The sequence below is a fragment of the Centropristis striata genome, chromosome 14 (assembly GCF_030273125.1).
Source record: "Centropristis striata isolate RG_2023a ecotype Rhode Island chromosome 14, C.striata_1.0, whole genome shotgun sequence".
Taxonomy (NCBI): domain Eukaryota; kingdom Metazoa; phylum Chordata; class Actinopteri; order Perciformes; family Serranidae; genus Centropristis; species Centropristis striata.
Window position 1 is genome coordinate 19,281,230 of NC_081530.1, and position 15,473 is coordinate 19,296,702.

Below are 15,473 nucleotides of genomic sequence, written 5' to 3' on the forward strand. Positions count from 1 at the left end.
ACTAAGTCTTTCATGGGGGAGGGCTTGGAATATTTCCCTTTACCATAAGGTGACAGTAGGTGGTTTGTCATTGATCCAATTAATTAAATTACATTTTCTGGCCAGTAGTAGCAATTTGTCGCATAGTTTGAACTTCAAACGGGTTAAAGTCACCTCCTTAGATGTGAGGCCGAGGATGAAAAGGCCAGAGTCCCTCCCCACCTTTGCTTGGAAAATGCCACTCATTTCCTGCGAGATTGTACCCCAAAATCTTTTTATCAATTTACATTGCCAGAGGTAGTGGTAATATGTTCCAACCCCTCTATGACACTTAATACACATAGTTGAAACCTGACGGTCCATCTTGTTAAGTATGTATGGGGTAAGGTGTAGACGGTGTAGTATTTTATTCTGTGTCACTCTCAATCTATTACATGTGAAAGTGGATTTAAATACTTCAATTCCCTCCTGCCAGTCATCCTCAATATACTCTGTGTCAAGATCTTTCTCATGCTTCTGTGTAATGTTTGTTATATCATCTGTACTAAGGGAGTATAGCTGTGCATAGAAGGAAGAGATAAAACGGGTGAAACCTTTTCGGGAAATAAGGAACCTCTCAGCATCACTGTACATGACTGTATCAAGAGGGGGTAAGGTCTTGGATCCAATAAAGTGCCTGACCTGGAGGAATCCATAATGGTGTTCTTTAGGGATACTGAATTTGGACTGCAGCTATTGGAAAGACATTAATATCCTATTGTCATATAAGTCTCCAATCACACGTGCCCCATTGCCATGCCATATGTCAAAGATATTGGGATGGAGGCCTGGGGGGAAATCCTGGTTCCTCATAAGAGGGGTCAGGAATTAAGTACACCTCCCTCTGCCTAGATATTTACAGATTTCCTGCCACACTCTAATCGTGTTGTATGTAGTTGAATTATTCTTGGTATCCCTGTGTATCTTTTTCTTATCACACATGACAAACCTCCATAGCGAGACTGGCAAAGAGGACCATGAATCTAGATAGGGCTTGGAGTCAAGATGAGCATGTAACCATTCCCATAGAAAGCGAGCGTGGCATGCCTAGTTCTAAAGAATTATATTTGGTAGGCCCAGGCCTCCTCTGTCTGAAGGTAACTGAAATGTTTTCATTTTTTGTCTGGGCCTCTTGCCGTGCCATATGAATCTAGAGAATGCCCTCTCTATGGTAGGGCTCATTTTAACTACTTAATATACTGTTATGAGGTTTAATTTTTTTTTTTTTTTAAAACAGAGCTGCAACGATGAGTCGAATAATGGCTTTGCTGTGTTTAATATCTTTGTAAATAAAATTAAAAAGTGAGTTTTTGGACTGCACGTCAACCACGCAATTTGAAGAGGTGTACCTGGGCTTCTGGCATTTTAAACACTTTTAAACATGACTTAAATTAATTAAATTGGAAGTGATCGTCAGTTGCAACACTTGACATGAAACAAGCAGCTGGCGTGAAGTGTAATTGACAGTGGTGGGTGTGAGAAACGGTATTTACTTGTGCAGACAAGACTCGACTTTAAGCTCACACACACAAACACAAAATGTTGAATCATTAATCACCATGACATGTTATTCCAAATGTTTATTTGAAATACCTTACAGTGACGTTTGTTGACAAGAGTTGCTCAACATAAAAGCAAAAACAATCCACGTATCTCTCAATCAATCATCGCTGAATCTGCCCTGAAGTAAATACTATAAATGTTACTATAAATTAAACCTGTTTCTGTCACACTGTCCCCGAAAGCTCTCATGCTCTAGTGGGTCAATTTTGACATAAAAGCAAATGCTAAAAACACTTTAAATAAACAAAACTTGCATTATAACCCCATTTTTAAGTTTGAAATCCCAATTTCTGTGAGATTATTTATTATTTATGGTACGTATTGCCTTTATTGTGCAACATAACAACAACATCATATTTTCATCATGACTGTTTTACTGAACGGTTGATTCGAGAAAATTTTAACCAAAACCACTGCAATAACTGGCTGTGAAATTGTAAATGTACAGGGTGACAATATGACACAAAAAGACATTAAAGGCACATTAAAAGTAGCTTTTATGGCAGCAACATTTGCATTGGAATGCATTGGAGTGTACCCAAAAAATCTTTTACCTTAACAAAAACAGGGAAAATCACATTTAGTGGCATTAAAAGCCACTTTTTTCCTTTTACATTTATAAATAAAGATACAATTTGTATCAACTGCATACTGCCTCGGATTTTATCCGGTTCACTGAGGCAGCTTACAAGGTAACGAGGCGTTTTCGGCAAAACCGTTTGTTCCGAAAACTCCTGAAAACGTATTTCACATATAGTTTACAGCAAGGTGGATACCACAATACATAAATACACAAACTCATGTTTATCTCTTTCCACTGAAAGTCGTGGGTTAGGACTTTATCTCTGCATCCTGTTCTGACCCTGCAGCTTCAGGATCTCAGCAACCAGGACCTGTGGATCCATCACCAGAGGGAACATGTTCATGGCCGTGTCCACCAAGTTGGCGTTGAAGATCGCGAGGAGATTCTTCCGGACCACCTCTCTCTCCTTCCTGCTCTGACTCGGGGCCTGAGGAGGCTTCCAGTGCGAGCGTTCCCCCGACAGGCTGTGGAGCGCCGGAGGATGAGCCCCGCATGGGTCGGACCAGTACTGCTGCTGCTGGTGCCCATAGACTCTGGTGTGCTGGAAATCAGCCGGATGGCTGCACACATGCAGGCTGCCTGGGTAGGCGTCGTAGCCGGGGTACGGATGCTGGTACGGGACGCTGTAGTGCTGGTTGTGGTGCTGGAAAGCTGGCGTGGTTTCCTGAGAGGACGGGCCGTGTGAGGAGCAGCAGCTGCACGGATCGCAGTACTGCGGTCTCAAGCTGTGGCTGGGCGGAGCGCTCCCGTACGTCGCCCCGTACTGGTGATCGCACACGCTCCACGGAGCCTCGATCGGCTGACTGTCTATGGAGCCCAAACCGGAGTCCAGCTGCTCCTGAGAGCTGCTGTGCCGCACCGAGCCGTGGTCAGAAGACGAGTGCTTGTCCTTTCTAGCGGTGGCTCTCTTGCTGGGGCGGTGGCTCACCATCACCTGTTCGTGTTTGTGGTCTTTCTTTGAGGAGCCACTCTCGTGTCCCAGAGTCAGTTTCTTGGCCATGTCCTCCAGTGAGAGGCTCTGTCCGGGCACGGGGCTGGAGCGAGCCGAGGACGGTTTCTGAGCAGACGAGTGCTTGACGATCGCCCGCAGATCGTCTGCGAGGGAGCAGTTGGACTGTTTGGGTCTCTCAGGATGGTGGAATTTACATTTGATCCCGTAAGTGCATTTTTTCCCTGGAAGATGAAGTAGGAAACAATATTTAACCAGTGCTGATCATTTTAAAACAAAGCTCTGATGAACACACAGTTTTGAGCAGGTACATTTACTCAAGTACTGTACTTGTTTTGTGGTACTTGTACTTTACTTGAGTATTTCCATTTCATGTAACTTTATACTTCTACTCCACTACATTTCGAGGCAAATATTGTACTTTTTACTCCACTACGTTTAGCTGCCAGTTTTAGTTACTTTTCAGGTCGAGATTAAACATGAAAAACATGATCAATTTAAAGTGATTAGACATTTTTAAATAAAAATGTTTTAAAATAATTTCATAACACTATAATGCTGCTTCTATAAAAGCATCAATTATAAAAATCCAATAATATATTTAGAACATACAGTCAGGGAAAAAAAGATTAGACCATTGTTTCTTCAATATCTTGTCCATTTGAATGCCTGGTACAACTAAAGGTACATTTGTTTGGACAAATATAATGATAACAACAAAAAGAGTTTAATTTAAGAGCTGATATCTAGCCATTTAACATGGTTTACTTGATAATAACCAAAATCATTATAAAGAAAAAATGGCTAGATATCAGCTCTTTAATTAAACTCTTGTGAGCTATTTTTGTTGTTATCATTATATTTGTCCAAACAAATGTACCTTTAGTTGTACCAGGCATTCAAATGGACAAGATATTGAAGAAAACAAGGGTGATCTAATAATTTTTTCCATGACTGTATAAAACAATCTGAGTGGGTCCATTCTGCATAATGAGCACTTTTACTTTCGATACTTCAAGTACATTTTGATGCTGGTACTTTTTTACTTTTTTTGAATGCAGGACTTTTACTTGTAGTGGAGCAATTCCACAGTGTGGTATTCGTACTTTTAGTTAAGTAAGGGATCTGAATACCTTTTTCCACCACTGAAATCTACAGTTATGTCTTTTAGTTTTCTCACCATAAGGGCATATCTGTTTTTTGGGAATCTTTGGAAACTTCCGCAGGAAGTTCTCCAGGGTCGGTCCGTGGCGGCCCAGAGGATCATCAGGAGGCATAAACCTGAAGTTAAAATTCAAACATTAGTCGAAAAGCATTCCAGGATGAAAGCAGCGAGGAAGTTTTCTGTATCTAGATGACAGAACTCACTTGTTATTGACGAAGGAGTACATGAGCAGCCTCTCCTCGATGAAGCGCTTCCACTCCGGCTTCTCCGCCTGAAGGTCGCGGTACATGTCGTTGGACACGATGATGCCGTCGGACTCGTAGCCGTGCCTGACGATGAAGCGGTCGTCGTTACAGACAACACGTTTGCCTGAGACACGTTTGGACGGCGTGAACACCAGGATGTGCCTCCTCTCCAGGTCTCCCAGAATGTGCTGATCTGGAAACATAAAGTCATAGTTAAACCTGAAATAACTGATTTTATGTCCACTTGTGAGGCAGCATCCTTATAACGCTCTGAGCCCCAAGCGTCTATTTACATTTTACTCACTGCAATATACAGTCATTTGTTTGGACAAATATAATGATAACAACAAAAATAGCTCATAAGAGTTTAATTTATGAGCTGATATCTAGCCATTTTCCATTGTTTTCTTGATAATAACCAAAATCATTATCAAGAAAACCATGGAAAATGGCTAGGTCACTAATTTACAACCAACGCATTCATTTTCAGACACATAAAGACTGTGTTTGTGTGTGATCACGTAAACGGTGTGTGATTTACACATCTGTCGCTGATAATAAAAACATTGATTAACGCCACTTTAAGTAAATCATTCCACGTCATACACTATCTCCAGTGTTGCATTTTAATTTAGGTTCTTTCCCAGCAGAGAGATCTGACCTGGTTAAATATTAACACAAGAGCTCTAAAACTACTTCCTGCAAGAAAACAATTTATCAGCAAGAGCAATCTGTTCTTAAAGCAAACAAGAAGCGTGCCGTCAGTAAGGTCTAGGTTAACCAGAAGCTGACGGTTGAAATGATATGTTTTTGGAAAAACCCTGCGTCTTTATCTTTTGAGTTTGAGCTACATAGATTACAGATAAACCTCATTTACCAGCATTCTGGAAAAAAAAGCTTCATTGGGTATTTCCCAGCTGACTCTGTTGCATCTGTGCAAAGATCATCTCCTGCTCTTTTACTGGAGCAGTTTATAACTTTCAACTAACAAATATTTGCATTATTGCTTATTCTTATTGGTTTCTACATTACCCTTTAAATTTATAAAATATCAGTAACTTTAGTGCACTCAGGCTTATTTTATTTCTATAAAATATGAAATTATTGTGTAAAATGGCCTTTAAACACAAATTGTCTGATAAAACTAGACATTTACATGTGCCACACAGCCTAAAACACAAATATATTCAGTTAACTGCAATATAAAATAGTTATTAAAAAAACAGCAAAATCTCAAATTTGAGAGGATTTTTGTCATTCTTGCTTGAAAAGTGACACTTTTAGGAGATACTACCTGCTTTTCTAACTACAAAAAGAGCACCAGACCTCAGAACAACCCTGCCTTTAAGTTAACAATGAGGGCCGTGTTGTGTCAGGCCAAGAAGGAAGTAGAAAACATTAACAACAAGTGGGAATTCACGTTGTGTTACCTGTGATGGGGACATCAGGCCGGGGCTGCTCCTTCCTCCACATGGGAACAAACACGGTGATTTCTGTGTGACCTCGGTCCTTGAAGAATTTCACAGCCAGCTCGATTCCCAGACAGGAGAAGACTTCCTTGTTCCCGTGGCTGAATGAATAGATAAGTAGAAACCAGATATGAAAAAAGAGGAAATCTTCTCATGTTAACAACTAAAGGAGTGTCTTTTATAATGCTCACTACGCTTATCAATAAATCTTGTCACAGTTTTTGTTGTGTTGATCTAAAGGATCTTGTTAGAGCTTATTGGTCTCAGACTGGTTCAGCTTGATGATTTACTTGTGGATGTTTTACCTGCTGAAAGCTGCACAGAACAACTGAAGGGTTCCTTTGTAAAATCAGATAAAAGTCATTCTTAAAATGAATGAACCAACACAGGTTTCACTGATTTTCCCCAGCGTGCACACACAAAAAACATGATTTAGGAAAATGCATTAAACCTATCTGTTTTTGCAAATGAGCCCTTTAACTATATCCATTACTGGTTAACTTTTTCGGCCTGTATTACATGTCAAGAAACTGTGAGGAAAATGTCTATTCCAAGCTCTCAAACCCCCAACATCAAATTGCAGAAAATATTCACATTTGCAGAAAATATTCATATTTAAAATGGTTGAAAATGAGAATTTCTGTAATCTTTTCTTTAAAAAAAAAAAAGATTAATTTACCATCAACAGTTCAAATACCAACTGATCAGTTCAAACCAGTGAATTTATCATAATGCTAAAATCTTAACAAGCTGATGCTGAAAAGAAGAAACTGAAGAAAAGCAACATTTTGCATCCCACTGCTGAAATAAACTAAATGCATTTTAAATCACCTTCTTTTATTTTTGCTATTTTATATTTCATGTTTGCTCTTTTTCCTTACTTTTTCTGCAACTCCAGCACAATTTCCCACATGATAAATTCTCAAAATTCTCAATTTTCATTCTTTTCTATCTCATATATGTGAACCAAGAGGCCCAGCTTATTACGACCCATAGTGATGCTTCTTGTAAAGGGCGAGAGCAGGAAATGAGGCAACACAGTATAAAGACTGACAAAGGCCATTTAGGGTGGGCAGAGGATTGGTAGCAGGATCGAACAAAACCCAAACATTGACTCTGTAAAAAGCAAAAATTAATTTTTTTGTTACTCTGTAAATTAACTTCCATATGTCGCCTTCTGTGTCGCCTTTTACGCCACCTACAAAGCTGCATCGGGTACATACAAAGTCGTTTTTAAAACCCAAACACTGATCTTTCTTCTGACTTTCTTAGTCATTTTGTTGCCCAAACATAACCAAGTAGTTCTTTTTCAAAACATTGAGGACATGTTTAGGACAGTGAACGGTTCACAACATTGAATAGATAAAGAACTCCTTAAAAAGAAGTAGTTTGACACTTGATACCACTCTCATGTCTGCTCCTCTAAGCTCAATAATTACTTGCGGTTAAGCCACAGTGGATCACTTTCTTGGCTGTGAACAAAGACTTCCCAGAAAACCATGTTGCCAGAAAACATGCAGAAATTCCCCAGAAGAGAAACAGGTAAACAAGTGGCTTTTGTAGAGTGGCCTTCCTCTGTCAGACTCCTTTTTGAGGCTTAAATAGGTCACAATGTACAGTACTTCACAATAAAAGCGCAACATTTTTTTAAAAATCTGGAGAAAAAAAAAAAGTTCAAACCCCTAAGGGGAGTTTTTGAACATGTCAAAGTTAAAGCGAAGACAAGCGATAGACGTAGTAATGCTAATACGAGAGTCGGGGTGTGAAATGCTGTCGGGCCTGTTCCTGTTGACATAAAGGTTTTTTTCTCTATAAGTATTGCTGGTCTTTAAGGAAACAAAAAGGCACTCATATACACTCTGATTTGCATATTCGCAGTCTGTCGACATCATGCCTGAACGGGCGTGCCCAAACGGGAAACAAAGGGGTGTGTATTCTCTGAGACAGCAAGAAATACAGTGTGTAACCAGTGTGTGTGTGTGTGCGTGTTTTGGTATGAGAAGGTGAATGAGGGAAAGGTTGTGTCTAGCCCGAGGCAGAGTTTCCTAAATTACTGGAGATGTATTAGTGGTGGTGAAAAGTGAAATAAATAACAACAGTTCCTGCTTGTCTTTTGAACTCTAAGACACAGAGGAAAATCAGATTTTTTAAAGAGAGGGAGAGAAGCAACAGTGTGGACATGGCTGCCCTTAACTGCCAACCACGTAAAAAAGATAAATGATGGCTGAAGCTGTAATTAAGTTCTCAAAATGGGTGTATTGACAGTTATTGATGTTGAGCAGTCCCTCAGGTGGTGCGCTATGCAAATTCAGAGTCAGCAGCGAGCACGTACGGTGTCACAGCTTGTCACAAAATTTGTCATCTGTCAAGTCAAGTGCTTATTTTAATTTTTTGTTATCAGCTGTTCTCATGGCAACATGAGGTTTACATTAGTTGGCCAATTTACAGGTCTTTATCTGTATTTGATGGAAGACAGAAACCCCTTTCAGACTTTTCGTTTTAAGCCGTGATTTTTACTCCTCTGTGATATTTCGCCTTCAGTGTGAACGCCCCAGAGGCACTATGGGGGGACCTAGTGAAACTGGGTCTGTACTGCCTTTGAAGATAGTAACAGAGTTGTTAAATTGGCGAAACTGGATCAATGTGACGGAAGACGGAAAATACATGACGTACGTTATTTGTGCAACTTTGGTAATAACAAAGGAATCGGAATGTATTATCAGAAACACGCCTCTCGCTTGAGTCTGACAGTAATCATGTCATGTTCAGCAAAAAAACAATTTTCAGGGTCTGTAGAATCTCTACAGCGAGAAACAGCACGACGTGCAGTTCTGCCACCATTACTGTTTTGATATCACTCGCTGCTGCTGTCGCTTATGGTGCACGTACTGCTGCTGCTCTGTTACACGCCAATACCGTCACCTCCCACTTCTTTCAAGTAGTGTAAATGGGGGAGAGAGAGGTGAAGACTTGCAGGAAAGGGCTCAGAGCTGGAACTTGAACTGCTGCAGCCCCAAGGACTAAGCCTTAATGGTATGCATTCTACGCCCCACATTTGTGGTTTTGAGTGACAGCTGTTGGGTGGATCGCAATGAAATTTAGTACAGACATTCACGCCCTCTCAGGATGAACTTTAATAACCTTGGTATCACCTGATATCAATGGTCAAAGTTTACGTTGGTTTATGACCAAATACTCCCATCACCACCGGCAAATTATTGAACGGGCCGACCAGCGGGCGAAGGCCCGTTGGCCAAAAGTCTTGGGAGTGCACGTGCAAAAAAAATAATTCGAAAGCCCCTTTTTGTCTACAGGAACTTTTCACAGAAGACGTTCTGTGGAACACATTGTGTTTCAACCTCAGATTCCAGGGTCCCAAACAAGTTCTGGGGCCATTTGACCCCAAAAGGCCCTGGTAGTTATTTCTGAAAGCACAGGAGCTTTCAGGGTGGGGTTTGCAGGGACCATCGATACTCTAGTGTTGATTTAGGACCACTCCAGGACAAGGGGAGAACATTTCTTTTTGTTTGATCGGATTAAAAGTACAGAATCATTTTAAAAAGCGAGCTATAAAAGTGAGCTGAGAGCACAGCTAATGTTAGAAAAGAAAAGACAGCAGCATCAGTAAATGTTGTTGCAGTGAGACAAAACTTAAGGTTTCTCTTTTTGTAACATGTTTGATGGATAATACAGGCTTACATGTTTGATGGCTTACGTTAGCATTTAGTTTAAAGCTAAACTTTAGCTGTAAACGTTAATCAGTTGTACTCAGTGGTGGAAGAAGTATTCAGATGCCTGTAAAAGTACTAATAACATATTGTGAAATTACTCCAATAGAAAGATAGGGCTCATTTGAACTATTTTATTGTTTATTTTATTATATGGTTTAGTTTTTTAAAAAGTATAATTACTTTAAATTGATCATGTTTTTCATGATAAATCTTGAAAAGTAACTAAAGCTGATGGCTAAATGTAAGGGAGTAAAAGTACAATATTTGCCTCTAAAATGTCATGAAGTAGAAGTATAAAGCTACATAAAATGGAAATACCCAAGTAAAGTACAAGTACCTCAAAATTGTACTTAAGCACAGTACTTGAGTAAATGTACTAATTTACACTCCGCCACTGGTTGCACTTAATTATTATTGGCAGTAGTTGTTGTTATAATAGGAGATATTGCAAATAAACATGTTGTAAATATTCTAACAGATTTAATGTCTAACTTAAGCTTCAGTTAAACATCTATCTAAGTTTCTAACTTCTTAATCATATAAAACCTCCCACTGCACTAGATTACATTACATTACATGTCATTTAGCAGACGCTTTTGTCCAAAGCGACTTACAATAAGTGCATTCAACCTGAGGGTACTAGACTTAGACCACAGGAATCAAGTAAGTACATAACTTTAAATGTCAACTGTAATCGCTACAGGAGTGCTATATGTTAAAGAAGAAAAGAAGAGAAGAAGAGAAAAGAAGAAGAGCATTTTTCTTCATGCACCATTTAAAATCACAATAAAGTCTATCAGATCGATGTGAGTCAGTGTTTGGAAGCTCCCTTTGTTGCCTCTCAGCCACACAGCCGCTCAGAGTTGATCTCCACAAACACAAACCGAATGAATCATCGGGTGAATTGAGGTGAAAGTTAATGTCAATGAAACCGTCTCATGTTTTTTTCACGGATGATGTCATTATCAGCGCTTTTAATGGGACTTTGCTCTCAGTGTGAGCCAAAAAAAATTAAAGAGTTGATTTATGAAGCTACTGTGGGACCGATTATGTTAATAACTATGACTTTAAAAACACAATAAGAACACAAACTTAAGAGCTTTTTCTTAATCAAACAAAGTGACGAAAGGGCTTTATTCATCTCTACCTGTCCTCAAACAGCCTGTGTGGAGACAAGTTAGAGCAGGTCTATAAAACCTATATTCTGATAATATTCTGAAAAATACCACAGATTATCTTTTAAAATATGTTATAAACTACAATTTCCTAAAGCCTGAGCTCTGAGCTGAGATTAGAGATATTGAGTTTACAATTATACAAGGGCTGCAACTAATCATTATTTTCATTGTTGGTAACATTTATGTGCAATTGTTTAATTAATTGACTCTACGTTCCAACTCTAAATTATAGTTGCAGTGGTATGAAAAGTATTGGTTATCACACCCTGTAAATTTACTTATCAACAGTATTGAAAAAATATTTTATTTATTTTCCAAAGGGGAGACTTAACTTTTATAAAAAAAATGGTTTCAAACAACAACAACAACAACAACAACAACAAAAACCTTTCCTTCCATTCCTTCAAGGGTGATTGTAATGGATAATTAGGGCTTCCACGTACAATTATTTTCCTCATTAATTAATCTGCAGATTATTTTCTAGATTAATTGATGAACCACTTGGTTTATAAAATGTCACGTCTTAAATGTCTTGTTTTCTCATCTAAAACCTAAATATATTCAGTTTAATGTGATGTAAAACAGAGGAAAGCATATATTCAGAAGCTGAAAACAGCATTTTCTGACATTTTTGCATGTATAGTTACTTAAACAAACAATTGATTATCAAAATAATTAGCAAATATTTTTCTGCTGACTAACTTTTATTATTAATTTATTATTCCCTGTCCCATTCCCTGTCCCACGGTCTTTGAGTGTTTAGAAAAGCTCTATATTAATGCAATGTATTATTATTATTATAATTATTATCATTTGTTTAGTTCAACAACTGTTTAGTTGCAGCTCTCCCACTACAACTACTACTACTATTAATAATAATGTAACGTGTTACTGTGAAACTGTGATATTTTCTGAAACAGTTATCATGTTGCAGCCATACTGTGAATTTGTCCCACTGGAGAATAATAATTAGTGGATTTTAGTCTTTTTTCTCTCACCTCATGGCCACGTTGCTCCCGTCTATGACAACAGGCCTCAGAGCGTCTTCATCCTCTCTGCTGTGAGCTGACACAGTCACAGGCAGCTGCATGGTGGGGCCCACAGCAGGGGGCTCCCCTCTGGGCACCAGCACCGACACCCTAGTCACCGGCACCTGCACTGGCCCCGGGTTGGCCCCCATCTTCACCAGCTTCCCCAGGAGTTTATCTGTGTCCATATTGCCAAACTTGTGCAGAACGGCCTGAACCTGAGCGGTGGAGTACCCCAGCTTCAGGAAGAAGTTCAGTGGGGCCTCCAGGTGCTGGGGGCCGGAGGAGGGGTCGGGTTCACCGGGAAACATTCGCTCACAGGAGGGACGGGAGGATTCTGGGGCCGAGAGGAGAGAAGGGAAGCTCCATGCAGAAGTGTCAGAGTCAGAGAAGTTCAGACGGGTGGTGTCAGGGATTTTACTCCACGGGTGTCCTGATGTTAAGAGAGCAACTTCAGTGTTCATTTCTTCACCTGCAACTCACTAACACCTGTGTGGAAAAGCACATAAGGTACTGAGGAAAGTGAAATAAGTACCTGAAAACTGTTTCCATTTCATGCTACTTTATACTTCTAAAAAATATACAATTAGCTCCACCTTTACACACTACAACATTAAAGTCATGCACACATTAATGCACCAGTAATTATAAACCAATAAAATATATATTATTCTGAAATGGGTAATTCTGCAGAACAAGCACTTTTACTTTTGCGAATTTTGCATACAGGACTTGTACTTGTAAGAGAGTATTTACTGTAGTATGGTTACTTTTACTAAAAATATCTGAATACTTCTTTCACCACTTGTCAGCAGTCTATAATACTAAAAATGTATCTGCCAGAACTTAATCAATTTCATATTTTAAAAATTTCTTTACCAAATATTCTCTGATTTCGGCCTCATAAATGTGAGAATGTGCTGCTTTCTTGACTTATATGAGAGTAATCTGAGTATCTCCGGGTTTTTTTAAAAAGTTGGTCAGATAAAACAAATCCCTCGGAATATGCCAAACTTTAACGGGCCTTTAAAAAAAAGATTTTCTAAACAAAGATTGAGAGAATTTAAACCTTTTCTATTTGTTTTTTTTTTAATACATAGTACAACTTTATTTTCATTTTTCTATATTAAACACTTTATTTTGTCTTACAGCTCATTGTTAATTACTTCTATGGCTGCACCTAAAGATGATTTTCATTATTGATTTGCATACTATTTTTAGATTAATTGAATCATTGTTGTCTATAAATTTTCAGAAAACGATTAAAAAATATCTACCAGTTTCCCACTTTTTGCCTATTTAGCACTCGAAATTCCAGGAAAATCAATACACTAAAAATGTTTAAACTTAAAAAAAAAAAAAAGAAGAAGCAGTAAAACCTCTTATTGAAAGGCTGAAACCAGAAAATATTGATTAATAGATCTGTAAGTAGGCTATGCTTCTTATCATCCCATCTGAGTTTGTGATATAAAGGGAGAACGGAGAGAGGAAATAAACACACATTTAGTCATGCTCTAACTATCTAAATAAACTAACTAACTGTGAAACTTAACTTGAGCTTTAGTGGTTGTAAACATAAGGCAACAGCTAAACTAGTTCAAATTTAACCTAAAAAAGAGTCGCAACTTGTTTCCGCCTCAACTTCAAACTTCAGAGACGAGAGATAAGCTTACCTTGAAGACCTCAGACGAGCTTGTTCACATAGTCTTTCCTGCTGATGTGTCCATGTCAAGAGTTTTATCGCTGATGATGAAACGCGGCGACGGGACGCTTCTTTTCTAAACTGCGAGCCGGTAACAAGGAAGTTGGGTTTTTCCTTGTGTTGCGCAGCAGCGACAAGGTGGAGGTCTGATGAGTCACATGTGCTGCTGGTGCACCAGTAAAAACACGACCTGACTCCCTCTCTGTTCACTGCTATCGATTACAGGCGCAGAACATAGATACAAAGTAAAAGAAGTCATAGAAAAAGTAACTTTACTTCTACTTGTTTGCCCTTAATAAAAGATAACAGACCACAGTGTAGGAATAGGCTTCTCTGTTGCTAGTAAAAGTACTTGAGTTAAAGTATTAGCATCAAAATGAAAAAGTAATGTAAAGTTAAAAAAAAAATGACAGGCTTCACTACTGCATCAATGAAATGAAGTATTAAGATCCTTTACTTAGGTAAAAGTACTAATACCACACTGTGAAATTACTCCACTACAAGTAAAAGTCTTGCATTCACAATTTACTGAAGTAAAAGTACAAAAGTATCAGCTTCAAAATGTACTTTAAGTATCAAAAATGACTATTATACAGATTGTTTAATATAATCTAAATATATTATTAGACTTCAGTATTTCTACATTAAATTAAGCAAATCTCTATTATAGGTGTATTATATGTGAGTATTTTCTTCCATTGACAGTTATTATTGAAGCCAACTGATACAGGTGGAGCTCATTTTAATGTCTTAATATACTGCCGGGTAGCTTAATGCATCACGTTTTTTGTTTTGTTTTTTAACTAAAGACATCTTCACAAATCTTGATGATTTACAGCTTTCAACTAGGGGAAAAGGCCACGTTTTTTAATAATTACAGGCTTCATGCTGCTGCATACTTCCTGTCAAGAACATATGAGAAGTATGTGACACTTGCTCGCTTTAGGTGAGAAAATAAAAGTTTGCAATCTGAGATTGAACTGAATACTTTAAATAAAAAAGATGAAAAGGGGGAGAGGGAAGACACATTTCTGAGATTTAAGTAATGATTATGGTAAATTAAGTTTCTATTTATATATTACTGTATGCCAATAAGGCTTATTTAAGTTCAAATTCAATAAAAATAAAACACTGAAAACTGAAGTCAGCAACTCCTGACTTTTTGTATGACCTTTTCCTCCAAATTCTGTCTCTTAAGTTTGTCCAAAAATCTAACATTTTTCTGACTAAATTGAGGTATAAAGTCACAAAAATATCATAGAATAAAATCAACAACTCGCAACTCTGCACCTCTTCACTACCACTTTAACCAAATAATATTAAAATGTATATATTGTCAGTTATTGTTAATTTAATGCTGAGAAAAATACCAAGCACCATTAAACTTCTCTTTAAAGAAAAAGCAAATAATAAAATATCTTGCTAATTTAAATCTTTATTCTTTTAACTATCAGCTTGATTGATAAATGTGTGATGTGATTTGATGCACTGTTTTGATGATTGTTTTCATATTTCTAGTGTCTTTCATGTCAGTTGACAAATATATATCTTTGAAAACACATTTTCCCAAAATATTCACTATTGTTTCTAACAATGAGTGTGAATGTTACACAAGGATAATAAATTACATAACAAAATAAAACTCTTACATTTTATTTAAGTTTGCAGGACAAAAGAGCTTCAACAGTTTACCTTTCCAGAATTTTAGAAGATAATTTACTTTCGTGATACATTTCTTACTTGATTTACGGTCTAAGACAATTGCGGCTTCTCCACTGTGGTAACATCTTGTGCCGTATTTTAGGAGGGATTGTAGGAAGCACAACGGGATGTGGCTCAAGT

The 15,473-nt window shown here is 38.1% G+C and overlaps 1 protein-coding gene across 1 annotated transcript; it reads right to left on the reverse strand.

Annotated features, from left to right (window-relative positions):
* Window positions 1-1,596: 1,596 nt before the first annotated feature.
* zc3h12ab (zinc finger CCCH-type containing 12Ab) lies at window positions 1,597-13,734 on the reverse strand. Its single transcript, XM_059350220.1, has 6 exons — window positions 13,603-13,734; window positions 11,900-12,418; window positions 5,954-6,093; window positions 4,482-4,716; window positions 4,294-4,394; window positions 1,597-3,337 (listed from the first exon to the last, which is right to left on the reverse strand). The coding sequence occupies exons 2-6, from the start codon at window positions 12,391-12,393 to the stop codon at window positions 2,421-2,423; spliced, it is 1,887 nt and encodes a 628-aa protein (XP_059206203.1). The 5' UTR covers window positions 12,394-12,418; window positions 13,603-13,734; the 3' UTR covers window positions 1,597-2,420.
* Window positions 13,735-15,473: the final 1,739 nt, after the last annotated feature.